We start from the raw sequence: 19,832 nt of genomic DNA, 5'->3' as shown, positions 1-19,832 counted from the left end.
AATGCGGAGGACACGGGTTCGAGCCCTGGTCTGGGAGGATCCCACATGCTGTGGAGCAACTGGGCCCGTGAGCCACAACTACTGAGCCTGCGCGTCTGGAGCCTGTGCTCCGCAACAAGAGAGGCCACGACAGTGAGAGGCCCACGCAAAAAACAAAAAAAAACAAAAAAAAAACCCAAATTACAATCATACCCTTTTAGCTAGATTCGCCTTTTATTTTATAAACTATCATTAGTTAATAGCACTTGAGGGAGACTTTTTTTGTTTTTAAGTAATCTCCTTACTGAAGTATACGGAAGACATTTTATCAATTATTTCTGTTCCTGTCACTAGTGTACCCTGTAAGAACAAAGTCTTGAAAACGAAAGCACAGATGCGTTTAGTGGTGCAGCCTAGGAACATGAAGAACAGGGATAAGTTGAGAACATTTTCCATGCAGCTATTTAAATTCTGTCAACAAACTGCCAAGGTTCTAATAAAGGAACGAATTACCATAAGATATTTAAGTTACTAATTAATCCTAACTTCAGACTAAAGGAATACATATTTGACTCGAAATGTGATTTTCAAAAAATGTGTACTTAATGATGAAAAGTTAATTTCTACAATAGCAACTAACATTCATAGCCATGCATAAAAAGGCCAAGCCTTCAAGAATTGCCCACAGGAATTCTTTTCTTACAAGTATATGATTAACATTGAGTTGATCCGAATTACTCATTCTAGACTTTTTAATACCCGATCTGGATCTAGCTACTTGGGATGATGGCAGATGAAGGCCATCTCATGCTGCTTCTAATGAAGAGTCCCAATGCAAGTATTATATGTATTAAAATATTCAGGATCTGTAGGACTTAGTGGAAAATTAAAGAAAAAATAGTTTGGGACTAAATCTTCTTCTGGAGTGTAGGGTAAGAAATAGAGAGGTGCTCTCAATTTTTACTTGTCTGAATGTTTGATATATAAAAGAACATTATTTCCAGTTCAAAGGTTCATCACTTCACAGAAAGGAACAAATTACAAGTGATTATTCCATTTTGAAAACAGCACTCACGTACTTAACGAAGTTAGGTAAAAATGTATGGCAAATGGCCGATCTGAGCGAAGATTTTATTTGTCTGACAAGACCTTCACGCTGCAGGGTGATCTGACTTTTCTTTTTAAGCATGTGGTTGAGAAATACAGAGTTAACACCCCAAGTTAAACGTCTATTTAGCTGCCAGCTAAAAAGAAACGTGGCACAGTTTAGACCAGCATTCCCCACAGCGTGCTCCTACCCAACAAGGGCGTTCTGTAATATTAAAAGGTAATGTATGTGAAAGAGAAATGATAGTACTATTTTTCTCTAAAAATTTCTTTTAATATGCCAGGAAGTTATTAAATGGGTAAACAGTTTGTTACCAAAACAACTTGCCTTTAAGAAATGGTTTATCAGAGCCAAGAATGCCAGGAGGTAGCATAAGGCCGCTTGACCCACAAATGTGTGACATACAATCTGATGCATAGGGAGTGTTTACCAGCTAACCATGACATGTGCATACAACACATGGATCAAGTTGTGATCACTCACTGCAGTAATGTTTCTGTTATACCATTTTCAGCAATTCACGAACGTATTATAAATTTACAAATGTTCCATGAAAAACTGAATTTGACAAATTCTAGTACAGGTGAAATATGCCGAAATCTGAAATGCAGATATAAATATCTGACATAAGATGCTGGAATGATGTTTTTAACCAGGGAATTTACAAACTTAAGGTTATTGAACACAACTTGCCAGAGAAGATTATGGGACATTTTGCCTTTTGGAACAGTGAACGCTTGAGGAAAATTATTTGGAATGAATATTACTCCTTAATCTTCAAATCCCCAAAGAAACCTGTGTTGTAACACAGCACACAGACAGACTAATCTATAGGAATCAGGGAGGGTATCCACAGGAAACAAAGGGCATACTTAAACTGGGTAATTTGACGGTAGCAGTCCCAAGAACTTTACAAAGGCGTGGGCAAGACCAGGACCCGTGAGCTGACAACACTGCAAAGCTGTGGCTAGCCTGTTTTCTAAGGGGGCAAGGGAGAAGACTGTTACCAGAAACCCAGAGAGGGTAACTAACTGTATGGAGACGGCTGTGGCCTTGGGTGGAAGGGTGTAGTGACTCTACAGGGAGGAAGCCAGGGAAATAAATACCCCAAACTCGTTCTTCTTCCACCTACAGAATGCCTTCCAGTCCCTCTCATCGCCTGCCCCGTTCAGAAGTCAGAGGGCAAGAGAGCCTGTCCATGTTGTTCATGAAAGCCAGGTTTCCAGGGCACAGAAGACGGTGAGGAAGGATGGAGTGGCTCTGGAGGGCAAATCACCACGTGATGTCCATTTCAGCTTTTCTTCCTGCTCTTCTTTACCAACAAGTAAAGAAGACCCAAGATATGAACCTTTTCAAGAGATGTCTTGAAATGACTGAATTATAAAGACTCTAAATAGTCAAGAACTTCCTTTAATCTGTGTAGAAGAAGCTTTATCCAAATCTGGGCCAAAGGCTACATCTGCATTGGCAGACCGACCAAAGTCCTTGAAGTTCCTACCAACAATTTCCATCTCGCCCTAGATGTGAGGCTACCAATAAGCTATACAACTTCTCTTTGATCTACATGGTGAGCAAACCCTCCCTGTGTGTGTTTAATTTTTGTGAGAAAGAGAACACGTCAAACAACCTTCAGTTTAATTTCTATAGAGGTCTGCATAAAACCCAAAGATGAAATCATGTTACAGTAAAGAGCCCGCTGAATTGTTTTTACCATATTTCAGAAAACAGTTACTTCTCACCAATATTTCTACATAAAAGAAAATAATTACATATTGCAAGATTTCATTTAAATGATGTCCAAGAACTGGCAAAATTAACCAATAATGACACATGTCAAAACCATGGTTATTTCTGATGGGAGGAGGAATTAGGCTGGGAAAAGGAATGAGGGAAACTTCAGGGTGCTGCTTGAAATCTCCTATGATCCAGACCTCATTTTATGTCTTGATAAATATCACATAAATATGAAGAATCATTGAGCTGTACAATTAAGATTAGTACACTTTACAGGCTCCACTGCTTACTAAGGCTTATTATATCTCAATTTAAAAATAAAAATTTTATTCAACATAGTTTTGGAAGTTTTAGCCACAGCAATCAGAATAGAAAAAGAAATAAAAGGAATCCAAACTGGAAAAGAAGAAGTAAAACTGTCACTGTTTCCAGATGACATGATACTATACACAGAGAATCCTAAAGATGCTACCAGAACACTACTAGAGCTAATCAATGAATTTGGTAAAATAGCACGATACAAAATTAATGCACAGAAATCTCTTGCATTGCTATACAGTAATGATGAAAAAACTGAAAGAGAAGTTAGGGAAACACTCCCATTTACCACTGCAACAAAAAGAATAAAATACCTAGGAATAAACCTACCTAAGGAGACAAAAGACCTGTATGCAGAAAACTATAAGACACTGATGAAAGAAATTAAAGATGATGCAAATAGATGGAGAGATATACCATGTTCCTGGATTGGAAGAATCAACATTGTGAAAATGACTATACTACCCAAAGCAATCTACAGGTTCAGTGCAATCCCTATCAAACTACCAATGGCATTTTTCACAGAACTAGAACAAAAAATTTTGCAATTTGTATGGAAACACAAAAGACCCCAAATAGCCAAAGCAATCTTGAGAACGAAAAAAGGAACTGGAGGAATCAGGCTCCCTGACTTCAGACTATACTACAAAGCTATAGTTATCAAGACGGTATGGTACTGGCACAAAAGCAGAAAGACAGATCAATGGAACAGGATAGAAAGCCCAGAGTTAAACCCATGCACATATGGACATCTTATCTTTGATAAAGGTGGCAGGAATGTACAGTGGAGAAAGGACAGCCTCTTCAATAAGTGGTGCTGGGAAAACTGGACAGCTACATGTAAAAGTATGAGATTAGATCACTCCCTAACACCATACACAAAAATAAGCTCAAAATGGATTAAAGACCTAAATATAAGGCCAGAAACTATCAAACTCTTAGAGGAAAACATAGGCAGAACACTCTATGACATAAATCACAGCAAGATCCTTTCTGACCCACCTCCTAGAGTAATGGAAATAAAAACAAAAGTAAACAAATGGGACCTAATGAAACTTCAAAGCTTTTGCACAGCAAAGGAAACCATAAACAAGACCAAAAGACAACCCTCAGAATGGGAGAAAATATTCGCAAATGAAGCAACCGACAAAGGATTAATCTCCAAAATTTACAAGCAGCTCATGCAGCTCAATAACAAAAAAACAAACAACCCAATCCAAAAATGGGCAGAAGACCTAAATAGACATTTCTCCAAAGAAGATATACAGACTGCCAACAAACACATGAAAGAATGCTCAACATCATTAATCATTAGAGAAATGCAAATCAAAACTACAATGAGATTTCATCTCACACCAGTCAGAATGGCCATCATCAAAAAATCTAGAAACAATAAATGCTGGAGAGGGTGTGGAGAAAAGGGAACACTCTTGCACTGCTGGTGGGAATGTGAATTGGTTCAGCCACTATGGAGATCAGTATGGAGGTTCCTTAAAAAGCTACAAATAGAACTACCATATGACCCAGCAATCCCACTACTGGGCATATACCCTGAGAAAACCGAAATTCAAAAAGAGTCATGTACCAAAATGTTCATTGCAGCTCTATTTACAATAGCCCGGAGATGGAAACAACCTAAGTGCCCATCATCGGATGAATGGATAAAGAAGATGTGGCACATATATACAATGGAATATTACTCAGCCATAAAAAGAAACGAAATTGAGCTATTTGTAATGAGGTGGATAGACCTAGAGTCTGTCATACAGACTGAAGTAAGTCAGAAAGAAAAAGACAAATACCGTATGCTAATATATGGAATTTAAGAAAAAAAAAATGTCATGAAGAACCTAGGGGTAAGGCAGGAATAAAGACGCAGACCTCCTAGAGAACGGACTTGAGGTTATGGGGAGGGGGAAGGGTGAGCTGTGACAGGGCGAGAGAGAGTCATGGACATATACACACTAACAAACATAGTAAGGTAGATAGCTAGTGGGAAGCAGCCGCATGGCACAGGGATATTGGCTCGGTGCTTTGTGACAGCCTGGAGGGGTAGGATAGGGAGGGTGGGAGGGAGGGAGATGCAAGAGGGAAGAGATATGGGAACATATGTATATGTATAACTGATTCACTTTGTTATAAAGCAGAAACTAACACACCATTGTAAAGCAATTATACCCCAATAAAGATGTTAAAAAAAAAAAAATTTCAAAATTTGTATGGAAACACAAAAGACCCCAAATAGCCAAAGCAATCTTGAGAAAGAAAAACGGAGCTGGAGGAATCAGGCTTCTGGACTTCAGACTATATTACAAAGCTGCAGTAATCAAGAAAGTATGGTACTGGCACAAAAGCAGAAAGACAGATCAATGGAACAGGACAGAAAGCCCAAAGATAAACCCACGCACATATGGTCACCTTATCTTTGATAAAGGAGGCAAGAATATACAATGGAGAAAAGACAGCCTCTTCAATAAGTGGTGCTGGGAAAACTGGGCAGCTACATGTAAAAGAATGAAATTAGAACACTCCCTAACACCACACACAAAAATAAACTCAAAATGGATTAAAGACCTAAATGTAAGGCCAGACACTATAAAACTTAGAGGAAAACGTACGCAGAATGCTCTGACATAAACCACAGCAAGATCCTTTTTGACCCACCTCCTAGAGTAATGGAAATAAAAACAAAAGTAAACAAATGGGACCTAATGAAACTTAAAAGCTTTTGCACAGCAAAGGAAACTATAAACAAGACCAAAAGACAACCCTCAGGACGGAAGAAAATATTTGCAAATGAAGCAACTGACAAAGGATTAATCTCCAAAATATATACAAGCAGCTCATGCAGCTCAATATCAAAAAAGCAAACAACTCAATTCAAAAATGGGCAGAAGACCTAAATAGACATTTCTCCAAAGAAGATATACAGATTGCCAACGAACACATGAAAGGATGCTAAACATCACTAATCATTAGAGAAATGCAAATCAAAACTACAATGAGGTATCACCTCACACCGGTCAGAATGGCCATCATCAAAAAATCTAGAAACAATAAATGCTGGAGAGGGTGTGGAGAAAAGGGAACCCTCTTGCACTGTTGATGGGAATGTTAAATTGATACAGCCACTATGGAGAACAGTATGGAGATTCCTTAAAAAACTAAAAATAGAACTACCAAATGACCCAGCTATCCCACTACTGGACATATACCCTGAGAAATCCATAATTCAAAAAGAGTCATGTACCAAATGTTCACTGCAGCCCTATTTACAATAGCCCGGAGATGGAAACAACCTAAGTGTCCATCGACAGATGAATGTATAAAGAAGATGTGGCACATATATACAATGGAATATTACGCAGCCATAAAAAGAAACAAAATTGAGTTATTTGTAGTGAGGTGGATGGAACTAGAGTCTGTCATACAGAGTGAAGTAAGTCAGAAAGAGAAAAATAAATACCGTATGCTAACACATATATTTGGAATCTAAAAAAAAAAAATGGTTCTGAAGAATGTAGGGGCAGGACAGGAATAAAGACACAGAAAGACACAGACATAGAGAATGGACTTGAGGACACGGGGAGGGGAAGAGTAAGCTGGGAAGAAGTGAGAGAGTGGCATGGACATATATACACTACCAAATGTAAAACAGACAGCTAGTGGGAAGCAGCCGCATAGCACAGTGAGATCAGCTTGGTGCTTTGTGTCCCCCCTAGAGGGGTGGGATAGGGATGGTGGGAGGGAGACGCAAGTGGAAGGAGATATGGGGATATATGTATACATATAGCTGATTCACTTTGCTGTACAGCAGAAACTAATACACCATTGTAAAGCAATTATACTCCAATAAAGATGTTAAAAAAATTAAAAGAAGAAGAAAAATTACCCTATTAAATGACTTTCACTATTACCTCCTCAGGAAATATCTTAACGTAGAAAAGGTTTGGGTTTATACATTTACCAGGGGTCAGCAAATTACGGCCCACGGGCCACTCGCCCCTTTTATAAATGGAGTTTTCCTGGAACACGGCCACTGGCTGCTTTCACTGCAGGGTTGAAGAGTTGTAGCAGAGACCTATGAAGCCCCAACCCTAAAATATTTACTACCTGATCCTTTAAGTGTGTCACTTCCTGACTTAAACTTCAAATAATATATTTAAACTGTCCCTTTGTAGGAATAATTCAACTCAACCTCACCCAAATACCAAAATAAGAGGAGAAAGATTTAAAAGACAGCTTAGGAAATCACTCAGTTAATTGTAATCAAGAATTTCCTAAAACGCTAACATGGGGGTGGCTTCATTCTGCCTTGAGCTGCACTATGGGTTTACTTTAAGACAGATCAAAAACTGGTACTTTTTTGGCCTCACACAATGCTAATTTTTTTGTTTTTGTTATTGCCAATATTTTAAAAATAGGAGCATATGCTTTTTTAAAAAATTAAGGATTCTAGTATCTCACTAAAAAATAAAGGAAGATGGAACAACACTAGAACCATATTCCTACAAGGCAACAATGAGCTGAAGTGACTCCCGTAACGCTGGAGGCTAAGACTCAGCTGACACTCCACACTGTGCTTGCGCTATCCACTTTTTAAAGTTTTTATTTTATATTGGAGTACAGTTGAACTAACACAACATTGGTAATCAACTGTCCACCGTTCTTATCACAGAGTTGAGAGGAAAATGAAAATACTGCTTCCATCTGTGGCTACATGAAAAGTAGGAAAAGAAAAGAGAGACCGAGGGTCAGAGGCTTCTTAACACTCAGCTCACCTGTTACCCAACTATCCTGGGTATGTGAGTTTGCAACCTCAGGTTTAAGCGATGGCCTCTAGGGAAAATGGCAGCGAAGTACCAGAGAAATCAACAGACCAGAAAGGGCACCAGTTAACTGGATGCTTGCACATATCAAGTGGTAGAGATCTCCCCCATATCTTCTAAAGCAGCCCTACTCCTATTTTGCGGCAATTCTGCCTGTTAAAAAGCTTCTTTGGGGCTTCACTGGTGGCACAGTGGTTGAGAGTCTGCCTGCTGAGGCAGGGGACACGGGTTCGTGCCCCAGTCCGGGAAGATCCCACATGCCGCGGAGCGGCTGGGCCCGTGAGCCATGGCCACTGAGCCTGCGCGTCCGGAGCCTGTGCTCCGCAACGGGAGAGGCTGCCAACAGTGAGAGGCCCGCGTACTGCGGAAAAAAAAAACAAAAAACCTTCTTTGTACTGTTTTTGCAACCTCTTAACCAGTCTCTCATTGTTTCAAAACAAAAAGATTAAAAAAAGAAAGAATCCTTTCCTTACACTGATTAGAAATATGTCTTCATTCCTATACCTTACCTGGTCCTTAACTGTATGGGACAAGTTTAATCCCTCTTCCACCAGAAAGTTCTCTCATTATCTATAGTTACCCAGACCCCCACCAAGAGTCTCCTTTCTCAAGGACTAGGAAAAAAAAAAGCAAGACTTGCATCTCTCGTCCTCTGGAGTATTCATTCATTCGACAAATATTTACTGAGCACCCACCATGAGTACTATTCCAGACTCTGCAGATATGACAGTGAACTATGCTCTTGCCTTGTGGAACTTATACTAAATTATTACATCTAATAATGTAGCATAAGCTATCATTAGACTTTCCAGTAGCCATACTGTACTACTGTTATTGTACTTAAATTCCCTAATTCTTCCTCATATACAGTGCTCAAACTGTACGCTCAAGTCTAACTTGACTTGTTAGAAGTCTAACTGAGTTATTAGACTTCCAAATTTCTTTATGGTCATCATTGCTAAATATTATATTTTTAGAATCTGCTTTTTTCTTCAGTCTGTCAAGAACTTCTGGAATGCAAATTTCTCCTCCACCTGAACGCACAACCCCATTCCTTCTGTTTCTTACTGCCTGTAAATCTGATACATATACCTCTCAGTACAGTCATCCAAATTGGTCATTAAAATTGTTGAACAGGACAGTACTGAGGTCACTAAGTGCCCCATGGCATGTCCCTAGCATGCACCCAAACAGACACGGATCCATTATCTAGTATGCATGGCTTCTCTCACTCAACAAGCTGAGTCCACCTGATCATTTTACCATATTTACATCTGTACACAAGAATATTATTGGATTTAGGTCAAACACCTTCCTAAAGTTCAGATACAGTATGTTTGCCAATTTTCTCTAATCATCTTGGGAAAAAGGGGGAAAAACATTTTAAGGGGAAGAGAAGAGTTAAAAAGGAAGAACAATGGAGGGAGGATAGGTCACTGTATAGCTTCCAAAGTGAACCAGAAGTCTTTAAAATACTAGGCATATTTTTAAAAAGAAAACTCAGTTTATAAGATGATGGTAATCATACCATTGTCTAAAGAAGATGCTGCCTTTAAGACAATTTATCTAATTATATGAACTCTTATACACACTATAGCTTTGGCCATGGTATAGCAGAACACAATTAGCAAATTTAATCACTGGTAACTGTTTTCTATTATTAAAGCCAAACCACTTTTTTTTTCCCCAACTAAAAGCTTTTTGCCTTCGATATGGTCAATGGTGGTTATTAAGAAAATGGAGGGGCTTCCCTGGTGGCGCAGTGGTTGAGAGTCCGCCTGCCGATGCAGGGGACACGGGTTCGTGCCCCGGTCTGGGGGGATCCCATGTGCCGCGGAGTGGCTGGGCCCATGAGCCATGGCCGCTGAGCCTGTGCGGCCCGCATACCGCAAAAAAAAAAAAAAAAAAAAAAAATATATGAATAAGGTACAAAGCATGACACAAAATAACCTTTAGCACTTGGAATTGAAATGAAATAAAAAGATAATCCATGAACATGATAGTGACTGTTGTCTGGCACAAATTCTGAAAGCACTTTCGGCATTTTAAGTGAATCTTACACTTTAAGTAAACTTTCAGAGTTTCATCTTCAAGCTTTAGAGTTAACATCCAGCAAAAGTCATTATACAGACACAACCTGGGGTTTTTGACACCTTGGCAAAAGCTAGATTACAGTTGAGGGTTTTTTCCCACTAAAAAGAAAAGATTAACCCAACAGCAGTGTAAACCAGGTTTATGTGAGGCATGTATAACTTTAAGAAAATAAACTATAGATATTTTAAATCTGTGTACCGAAGTGTTGTTACAAATTATTTAAAAATATTTACTAGCTAAATTTTTACCGTTTATACGTTTTTAGCCTAGATGTTAATCTACCTTGAAAGTAACAAAATGTGAATTATTGCAAAATACTCTAAATTCGTCATTCTTTAGTAAACTCCCAAAGCGAACAGCAATAGTTTTATTTCACTACTCAGGTAATTAAAGCACAACATTTCACCCTGTCTTACATCATATATGAAACCTAAAAGGTTTCTATTTTATAGTACAGTGGAAGGTGTCTTAAATACAAGTACTATTTACATAAGGAGTGGACTTGCATCCTATCATGCTATACCCAATCACTATAATTCTCCTCCTCTCAAAACTTGGTTTGAGAACCGGGGAATGTTAACCTCCAGAGCACTTTTCCCTCCAAACTGCTTACCTGAATATACTTCCGCTGTGTCTCATCATTTAAAACATGTGCAACGTGCTTGGAAAAAATCTTTTCCCTACCGGTTCTGGCATGGATGCCAACCATAGTGACACCAATGGGCCAAGGGGCATTTCCAATGGCCATCTGAAGATAAGCATCATTAGCCTACAAAGAGAGTTGAAGAAGAGATCAGGAAAGCAGAAATATTCTGCTGGTCCAAATTTTCATTTAGTATTTCACAGCCCTTCATGATGAAATTTTCATCCATCTCTTGGGCGTGTTGAAAATATTATCATTCCCATTATTCAAACAAAAGAAATTAAAATATGGGGTGACTGACTGCTTACCCAGGACCACAAATGTCTGTGGAAAAACAGAAACCAACGCTAACCCAAGGAGTAAAAAGACAAAACATTCCTTTGCAGCCTTGGTGCACTGGAAGTTAATACATTTCAGATCTGGAATTACCAGGCAGGTAATTTGATGCACTGACAAAAACTCTAGTCTGAGTTTCCGTTAGACCTAGTCTTCTCCCTAGGTGGTCACAAAGAAGACAGAGGCTAACTAGTTTTTCATAATCCAACCTGAAACTACAACTACTCCCTGCACAGCAGTGCAGACCTCTGAAAGCAGTGTGGGCTCTGTGTGCTGGGACCATCACATCGGGTCCATAGCAGATGTGTAAACAGAGATTAAATACTGGCCCTCGAGCCAAATAGCTAAAGGATGAGATCACTTCACTCTGGCCCCCCAAACCTCCCACCTGCCAAGAACCTTAAAAGCGACAAAATGAGAAGAGAGAAAGCAATGAAGAAAAATGTCTCTTTTTCTAAACCAAGCCTGGCTACCTGGGCTGGGGTGGGGGACAAAACAGAAAGCAAGTAAACTCTAAAAGACCCCAACGGTTTCAGAGAGGCTTACACAGCCAGGCCTCAAAGAGATCTTCATTTAAAAATCAAACAACTATGAGACTGATATACTGAATTTTAAAACGGCATATACACATTTTTTAAAATCCCTGATACTCGTGTATGTAAAGTTTAATACTGGATATTAACTGATAAAATTTCCAATATTCAGTTTCCCCAAATTTCCAAAGAAGAGTGTCCTAATATTAAGTTTTAGTTCTTTCTGTACTTTATATAAAATAAACTTTCACCAGCTTCTCATATACGAGAATGAGAAAAGTATCAAGAGGGAAGGCATCGCCTCTAGCAGGCAAGTGCTGTGAATTCCTTCTGCACTGATGGTGACCTTATCCATCCATCCCAATGCAATCATCCCTGGTAAGCTCCAGGCAACAGAAACTATCCAAAAATAAAACTCATAGCTATAAAGCAGAAACACTTTCTCTGACTAACCAACAGGCTCTCATCTAGAGGGACTAAAAACACTACTTTAGCCCATTAGCATGAGGCTCTCATCAAGGAGATCTCCAGTCACCCAGGATCACCCACAGTCCCTTCTGAGGACAGACCCTCAGAGCACAGGAATAAGCAACGCATCCCCGCTTTTCTGGCAGAGCCCCATCGAGGCTCTGGAACTGTCACTGGAGATGCTGCACGGAACCCTCCACTCCTCTCTCGGGAGGCACAGCCGCTGGAAGCCTCCCTCCTCAAACTCGGCTGATGGCCCACGAGCAGGGGTGCACTTCCAATCCCATTAGTGGTGCAAGAGGCCCTGCTCTTCTTGTTCGTCACACGGACTGATGGCCTTCCACCTCCTTTCTAAACTCTACCCAGGAAGCACATGGACCCCAGAGCTCTCTCCTCTGCCACCTGGTCCCAGAGTCCACTCAGGAATAAAGACACTGCAGCAGGGGAAGTCTCCCCTCCTGGGCTTTGCTATTGTTGCAGTACTGAAATGGGAGAGAGAAATTCTGGCAGCCTTACTTAGAACATTTTCTCAGAGAAAACAGCATAAAGGGCAGTTAAGTTGCACTGTATCCTTAGTACGATGGTTCAGCTATATTATGGATTAAGTAGGTTTTTATAGCTGGCCTGGGAAACTAATCTACGTAACATTGCTTCTATGGGAAAATTTGTTCCAAGCCATAATCAACAATCTAAAAACTTTGAAATTCAATCCCATTCATGAAACGAACGGCTGCCTATATCCAGTTTGTGAAGAATCTTTACACCTTCCTTAAAAATGACTAAAAATTACAGTGCGGTCTTAAACTTTATTATTCATGCCTAACAATAAAGCTAATATATTAGAAAATGAAAGTTCTTTTTACTAATTCATTTCACATTTATTCTTAAATCTTCTATTAAAATACTCCCACACGAGATGAACATATTATGTACACAACCTACGTATGCTCATAAACATAATTCTGATGCACAGCATGGTAATGTACCTTCACATATTCCCTCTGCAACATGAATTTAATGATATCTGTTATGGATTCTTTAATATCAGCAGGAAGATTCTGGAAAAGAAAAAAAAGCATAACTAAATTTTGGAAGCTACAGTGTGTAGTTACAGACTGCATTTATTCTAACTTTATATATTCTATTTTTTAAAAATCAGTTAACAAAAGCATTTTTCGTGAAACCTCACCCTTTTCCGTAGCTTTCTGAAAAGGGGTCTGAGATAGGACTCGGTCTGTTTCTGAGTAGCACTGTTGAGTTTACCCTGTACGCTGCGCTTCACATAATCCTCTCTGGCATTCAGCTCCTTAGCCCAAACACCAAGAAGAAACTGTGGGAAAAAAGGGTAAATTTAGACTACAATGCCACCCAGTGGTTCTGTAAGCTTAAAAGTTCTCTGATGCACAAAATGGTATACACTCATCCTTAGAGTAAATGTCTTGACTGATTAAAACATCAACCAATATGTAACTAATGAACTATCTCTGCTTACTGCGTCACGTATGTTTTAATGTAGTACCTTTGGCAAGTCAGACTTCCCTATTCTACACCTCTCCCAGCTCAGATGCGATCCATTTCCCCTGAAAGAGCTATCAAATTTCACCGGCAACTGCTTGACAGAAATAAACTTTTACCTGTATTTCTATTACATAAAATTCAACCTACCTAGACTCATCAGCCATAATGCCATATGTGCTGTGATACTTAATCAATCTTGCAGGGATGATGTTGTAGTATTTGGACTTTCTACTTTTGCAGTAGAGACCACAATTCAATTAAAAATTCCCTCTAAAGTGCCTGACCAAAGGAGAAGGAAGGAAAAAAACGAACGAAAATAAAAGAAACTATGACCAGCCCCCACCCTGCCCCAGAAAACTACCCAGGTGCCCCCTGAGTTAAACTGCACAAAGAGCATCCTTCCCAGAGGCAGGTAAACACTGTGGGCTGAGGAAGCCATACTCCCCTAGCGGTGTTACCTATGCATGTCCTACATAGGGAGAGGCTGTCACTCAAAGAGGAAATTCTAGTTCATGCTAGATCCCACCACGCCCTAGCTAATTCCATGCCAAATCCTCAACAGACTGAGAATCTTGATGACTAATTATGTTGTATTTAAACTGTAAACACTGTAAAAGCATCTTTTGCATTTATATCTCTTGTTCTGAACACAAATAATGTGTGAATAAATGTTAAAAGGAATCTGGGATTTGCACATACGCTGCCTAAACCACTGAAAGAGGAGCTCCGGGCAGGATGAATGAGCTAAATCGCAAGGCTCTGCAAGGCTGCTCGAGTGTTTGCCCTCTTCCCTGTCAACGTCTTCCCACCTCCTTCCCTTCCTTCGTGTCATCACCTCTCAGAAAAGCTTCTCCTTATTGCACTCCTTCCCAGAGGGTTTAAAAACAAAGTTTTAATCCTCAGAACTTCTTGTTCATTCCACTGCTATGATTCTTTTCGGTGTATTTACATTATTAATAAGTCAGCTTTACAAGTGCTATGAAGAAAGTAAATATACATTTTCTTTGTTAAACCTCTATATCCAAGCACAGAGCAATATCATCAACACCGTACGTGCAGAAATGTTTAGTGAGGATTTCCCTTTCCAGTCTGTAACTCTTAAACAATTCAAAAATGAAAACCCAAAAAAACCCCAAAAAACAGAAAGTAAGACCAGTTCTTAACTAAAGAAAACATGTCCTCCTTTCCTAGCCAAAAAGTACATACCTTCAGGAATTTGGTAATGATGTCCATGTCTTTATGATCATCTCCTTTTCCTAAAGACTCTCCCAGTGCCTGAAGAAAAAGAATGCTTCTGTTCATTAGTCAAGAGCAACAGCGGAATACATACATTATCAACACCAGACTGAACATGGCTCTTTATTACATATACGTATGGTCCAATTTTGATTTAAAACCCTGATGGAATTTCTAGATAGATTTTAAAAAAAGACAATTGGCCATTTTAAATTTAGAGAGCATGTTATCTTTTATGACTCAAAGAGGGAGTAAAGGGAATGACTGCTAATGAACATGAACAAGGTTTATTTTTAGGGGAACAAAATGCTCTAAACTTAGACTGTGATGATGGTTGTAGCAACCTGTGAATATACTAAAAACCACTGAATTGTACACATTAAATGGATAAATTGTATAGTATGTGACTATCTCCAAAGCTGTTTGAAACAAAGGAAAAAAGAAAAAAATGTCCAGAACTGGTTGCTCACACCAATTACTGCAGTAAAATTTAGGGGGTCGAGGTATAATTAAAAGGACATCTTCCTTAACTACAGTCTCACTCACAGCATGCAATGTGGGTTAAGAGCCAGGAACGAAAGGTGACAGAAAAAATAACTATGTTTTATTAACCATTAAGAACCTTAAACTAAGTCATTATTTTTGCTCATGCTAGGTATTTAAATAATACAACTTTTAAATAAGATTACATATATCACTCCACATTCAACACACTGGCAAAAATAAGAAAGCAAGGTACTGCCAGGTGTTGGCAGGGATGCAGGGATACAAGACACTCACACACTGCTGGTGGAGGGTGGAGACTGGCAAACCCATTACAGAGAGCAATTTGGCAGTACTCAGACAAGTTAAACATATATCAGAAGCAATCCTGCTTCTGCTCCAGAGGGGTCATGTGCAAGACTGTCACAAAGCTGTCTGTGGTAACAGGGAGCTGGGAGCAATCTCACTGTCTGTCATTATGGCGAACAAAAAGTAAAAGGCAGTGAATGCCACAGTGTATGAAATGCTATGTTAACAGTTAAAATCAAAGGTTTAGATGTACCTAAGGTATCAAGGATGGAACTTAACATAGTTCTAAGTGGGAAAAAAGTGAACAGAATGAAGAATTTCACAGTAAAATATCATTTATGTGTATACCAAAACACATGCCGACAAAACACTACTGGTTCTACAAGACCATCAACAAATCAAAGGATACACATCAAACACATCAGAACGAATACTTTTGAAGGCAGGAAGTAGGCGAATGTGTACAGAAAACGAGAAAAAGGGAGTGAATAAACACAAGGCACGAAACAGAAGAAGGGCCTTTGTAGTGACCAAAGACGCCAGCACGCTGCACACTGAAGAGTCTGAGGAGCTCAACCATCTGCCGCAGGGAATGAAAGGCGTGACGGGGAATCAGGGAAGGTGGCGGAGGGATCACCTCTAACTCTTCAATTGTGGTGTTTTCTTCATGAACTTTCAAATCATTCTGGGTGTCTTCCTCTCCAGGTTCTTGGCCACCCACAATTTCATTCAGGTACTGCTGATCAATCTTATCCAAAGCTGCCTTCAGATCATTCCTCAATCCCTGAGGAAAGGTAAAAAGTTACATCTGGTATGAAATTTCACTGATGTTTCACTTCTGATTTTTTCTCTAATAGTGAGTATAATCCACTTTTTTCTCCACAAAGAAACTCAAATAATATTTCAATTTATCATACAGCTATCACCACCGTCCATGCAAAGTCAATTCTTATGAACATATTTAAATTTAAAAGAATGTACACACAATAGGTAATCTGATGGTCAGAAAAATAAAACATATGAGTGACAAATCCAAATAAGAATAGGCATTAATGCTATAATTTTCTAATGAGGCCTTAGTGAAAGTGACCAGGTCTCCACGGGTCCCCAACCCATTCTCCTGGTTCACTGAAAATGTCTAACAACTGCAACTATTGATACTTTGAACTCCCAAAACATTTGGAAACGTCAACAGTATAAAACCAGGGTCTCAACCATATCCTAGGATTTCACTATGTTTCTAACAAACCAGCAAATTCCACATTCTATTCACTTCCAGTTTGTGACCACTTGGTAAAACTGGAAGCCTTAAAGCTAGACCCTCGGCATATACCACATTCAAAAATTAACTCAAAATGGATCAAAGACCCAAATGTAAGAGCTAAAACTATAGAGTTAACTAACAGAACAGAAAACAAAAAACTATAGAGTTAACTAACAAAACAGAAAACAACCTGAGTTAAAATGGGCAAAGGACTTTAACAGATGACATACAAACGGCCAGTACATAAATGAAAAGATGCTCAACATCACTAGTCCTTAAGGAAATGCAAATCAAACCACAGAGAGATGCCACTTCACAGCCATTAGGATGAATATTATCAACAGAAAACAGAAACTAACAACTTGGCTAGGATATGGAGAAACAGACCCTAGTGCACTGCTGGAAATGTGAAATGGTACAGCTGCTGTGGAAAATGGTACGGCAATATCTGAAAAAGTTAAACATACCCACACCAAGATACATTATAATGTCCAAAGTTAAAGACAACTCCTACAATACAACACAGGCGGAGCAGTCTTTGACGTAAATCTTAGCAATACTCTCTTTAATCAGTCTTTAAGGCAAAAGAAATAAAAGCAAAACCAAACAAATGGGACGTGATTACACTTGAAAGCTTTTGCACAGCAAGGAAACCATCAACACAAAAAGACAACCTACTGAATGGGAGAAAATATTTATAAATGATGTGACCCACAAGGGGTTAATATCCAAAATATACAAACAGCTCATACAACTCAATATCAAAAAACAACCCAATCCAAACATGGTCAGAAGACCTGAACAGACATTTCTCCAAAGAAGACATGCAGATGGCTAAAAGGCACATGAAAAGATGCTCCACATCACTAATTATTAGAGAAATGCAAATCAAAACCACAATGAGGTATCACCTCACACCTGTCAGAATGGCCATCATCGAAAAGTCTACAAAACAAAAGTTGCAGAGGATGTGGAGAAAAGGGAACCCTCATACACTGTTGGTAGGAATGAAAATTGAGAGAGCCACTATGGAAAACAGTATTCAGGTTCCTTAAACTAAAAATAGAACTACCATATGATCCAGCAATCCCACTCCTGGGTATATACCCAGAAAAACTGAAAATACTAAATTTGAAAAGATACATGCACCCCAATGGTCACAGCAGCACTATTTATGATAGCCAAGACATGGAAGCAACCCAAGTGCCCAACAGGTGACTGGATTAAGAAGATGTGACACACACACACACACACACACACACACACACACACACACACACACAGGAATATTACTCAGCCATAAAAAAAGAATGAAATTCTGCCATTTGCAACAACTTGGATGGACCTGGAGAGTATTATGCTTAGTGAAATAAGTCAGACAGAGAAAGACAAATACTGTATGATATCACCCATATGTGGAAACTAAAAAATAATACAAATGAAAGTATATGCAAAACAGAAACAAACAGATATCAAAAACAAACTTGTGGTTACCAAGGGGGGAAGGAAAGGAGAGAGGGACAAATTAGGGGTATGGGAGTAACAGATACAAACTATTATATTTAAAATAGATAAGCAACCAGGATATACTGTATAGCACAGGGAATTATACCCAATATCTTGTAATAACCTATAATGGAATATAATCTGCAAAAACCTGAATCACTATGCTCTATACCCAAAATTAACACAATACTGTAAAACAACTATACTTCAATTAAGAAAAAAAAAGTTAAAGAAGGAGAGCATCTTCAAAGCAGCAAGAGAAAAACAGCTTGTTTTGTACAAGGGAACCCTGCTCCCCCATAAGACTATCAGGAGATTGTTTTCAGCAGAAACTCTGCAGACCAGGAGGGAGTGGCACAATATATTCAAAGTGCTAAAAGAACAAACTTCCAAGAACACTCCACCCAGCAAAGATATCATTCAGAACTGAGGGAGCAACAGTTTGCAGAGAAGCAAAAGCTAAAGGAGGTCATCGTCACTAAACCAGCCTTATAAGAAATGTGCAAGGGACTTCTTTAAGCCGGCAAGAAACGGCACTAATTAATAACAAGAAAACATATGAAAGTATGTATCTCACTAGTAAAGGTAAATATATAGTAAAAGTAGTGAATTAATCACTCATAAAGCTAGTATGAAGATTAAAAGACAAAAGTAGTAAAAACAACTCTAACTACAACAATTAGTCAAGGGCTACACAAGACAAAAAGACGTAAAATGTGGTATCAGAAAAATAAAACGTGGAAGGAGGGGAGTAAAAATGTAGAGCTTCAGAATGTGTTCAAATTTATGAACTTTTAGACTGCTCCAGTTATTTCTAAAATAAATAAATCACAGGGATATAATGTACAGCATAGTGACTAAAGGTAATAATACTGTATTGCATATTTCAAAGTTACTCAGAGAGTAGATCTCTAAAAAGAAAGTCCTCATCACAAGAAAAAAAAATTTTGTTGTAACTCTGTATGGTGATGAATATTAACTAGATTATTGTGGTGATCATATAAAATCATTATGCTGTACACCTGAAATTAATGTTATATGTCAATTATACCCCAGTTTTTAAAAAGTACATAAGAAACTCTAGTATTTGGGACAGGCTTGAGTAAGATTAGAATACAGCAGGTTGCTTTTAAATTAATAATAAAAGCTAGGAGATTTTTCAAGTAATGAAATGAGCAGTAGAAAAATTAAATCAGGTAACAAAAATTGAATAGTTCACATTAGCATTTTAAACTATCTTTTGATAAGGAAAATGACTCAAGAGATAGAAGAGAAACAAATATCGGTGAAATGAAGCATTACAAAACCACTTACTCTTTCCAAGAATTTAAGTTAGGAAAGTTCAGATAGGACTGAAAATAAAGAAAAACAAATTGATGTGCACATTAATAATATAAATGAAGAAAAATTTTTAAATTCATTATGCTTTAAAAAAAAGTTAGGTTTTCCCTGGTGGCGCAGTGGTTGAGAGTCC

At 38.6% G+C, this 19,832-nt stretch overlaps 1 protein-coding gene across 2 annotated transcripts in view; it reads right to left on the bottom strand.

Moving 5' to 3' along the window:
- Window positions 1–19,832, bottom strand: part of PRPF18 (pre-mRNA processing factor 18) — a 51,671-nt gene that overhangs the window by 9,967 nt on the left and 21,872 nt on the right. For both annotated transcript variants that reach the window (XM_082854848.1, XM_082854849.1), the window contains 5 exons: window positions 16,226–16,372; window positions 14,767–14,835; window positions 13,232–13,372; window positions 13,029–13,100; window positions 10,676–10,831 (listed from right to left, as the gene is read on the bottom strand). In XM_082854848.1, coding sequence (XP_082710974.1) covers window positions 10,676–10,831; window positions 13,029–13,100; window positions 13,232–13,372; window positions 14,767–14,835; window positions 16,226–16,372 — 585 coding nt within the window. The remainder of the gene's footprint in view (window positions 1–10,675; window positions 10,832–13,028; window positions 13,101–13,231; window positions 13,373–14,766; window positions 14,836–16,225; window positions 16,373–19,832) is intronic.

This window comes from Leucopleurus acutus (genome assembly GCF_964270905.1).
Source record: "Leucopleurus acutus genome assembly, chromosome: 1".
Taxonomy (NCBI): domain Eukaryota; kingdom Metazoa; phylum Chordata; class Mammalia; order Artiodactyla; family Delphinidae; genus Leucopleurus; species Leucopleurus acutus.
This window is presented reverse-complemented; position numbering and strand designations above follow the sequence as displayed.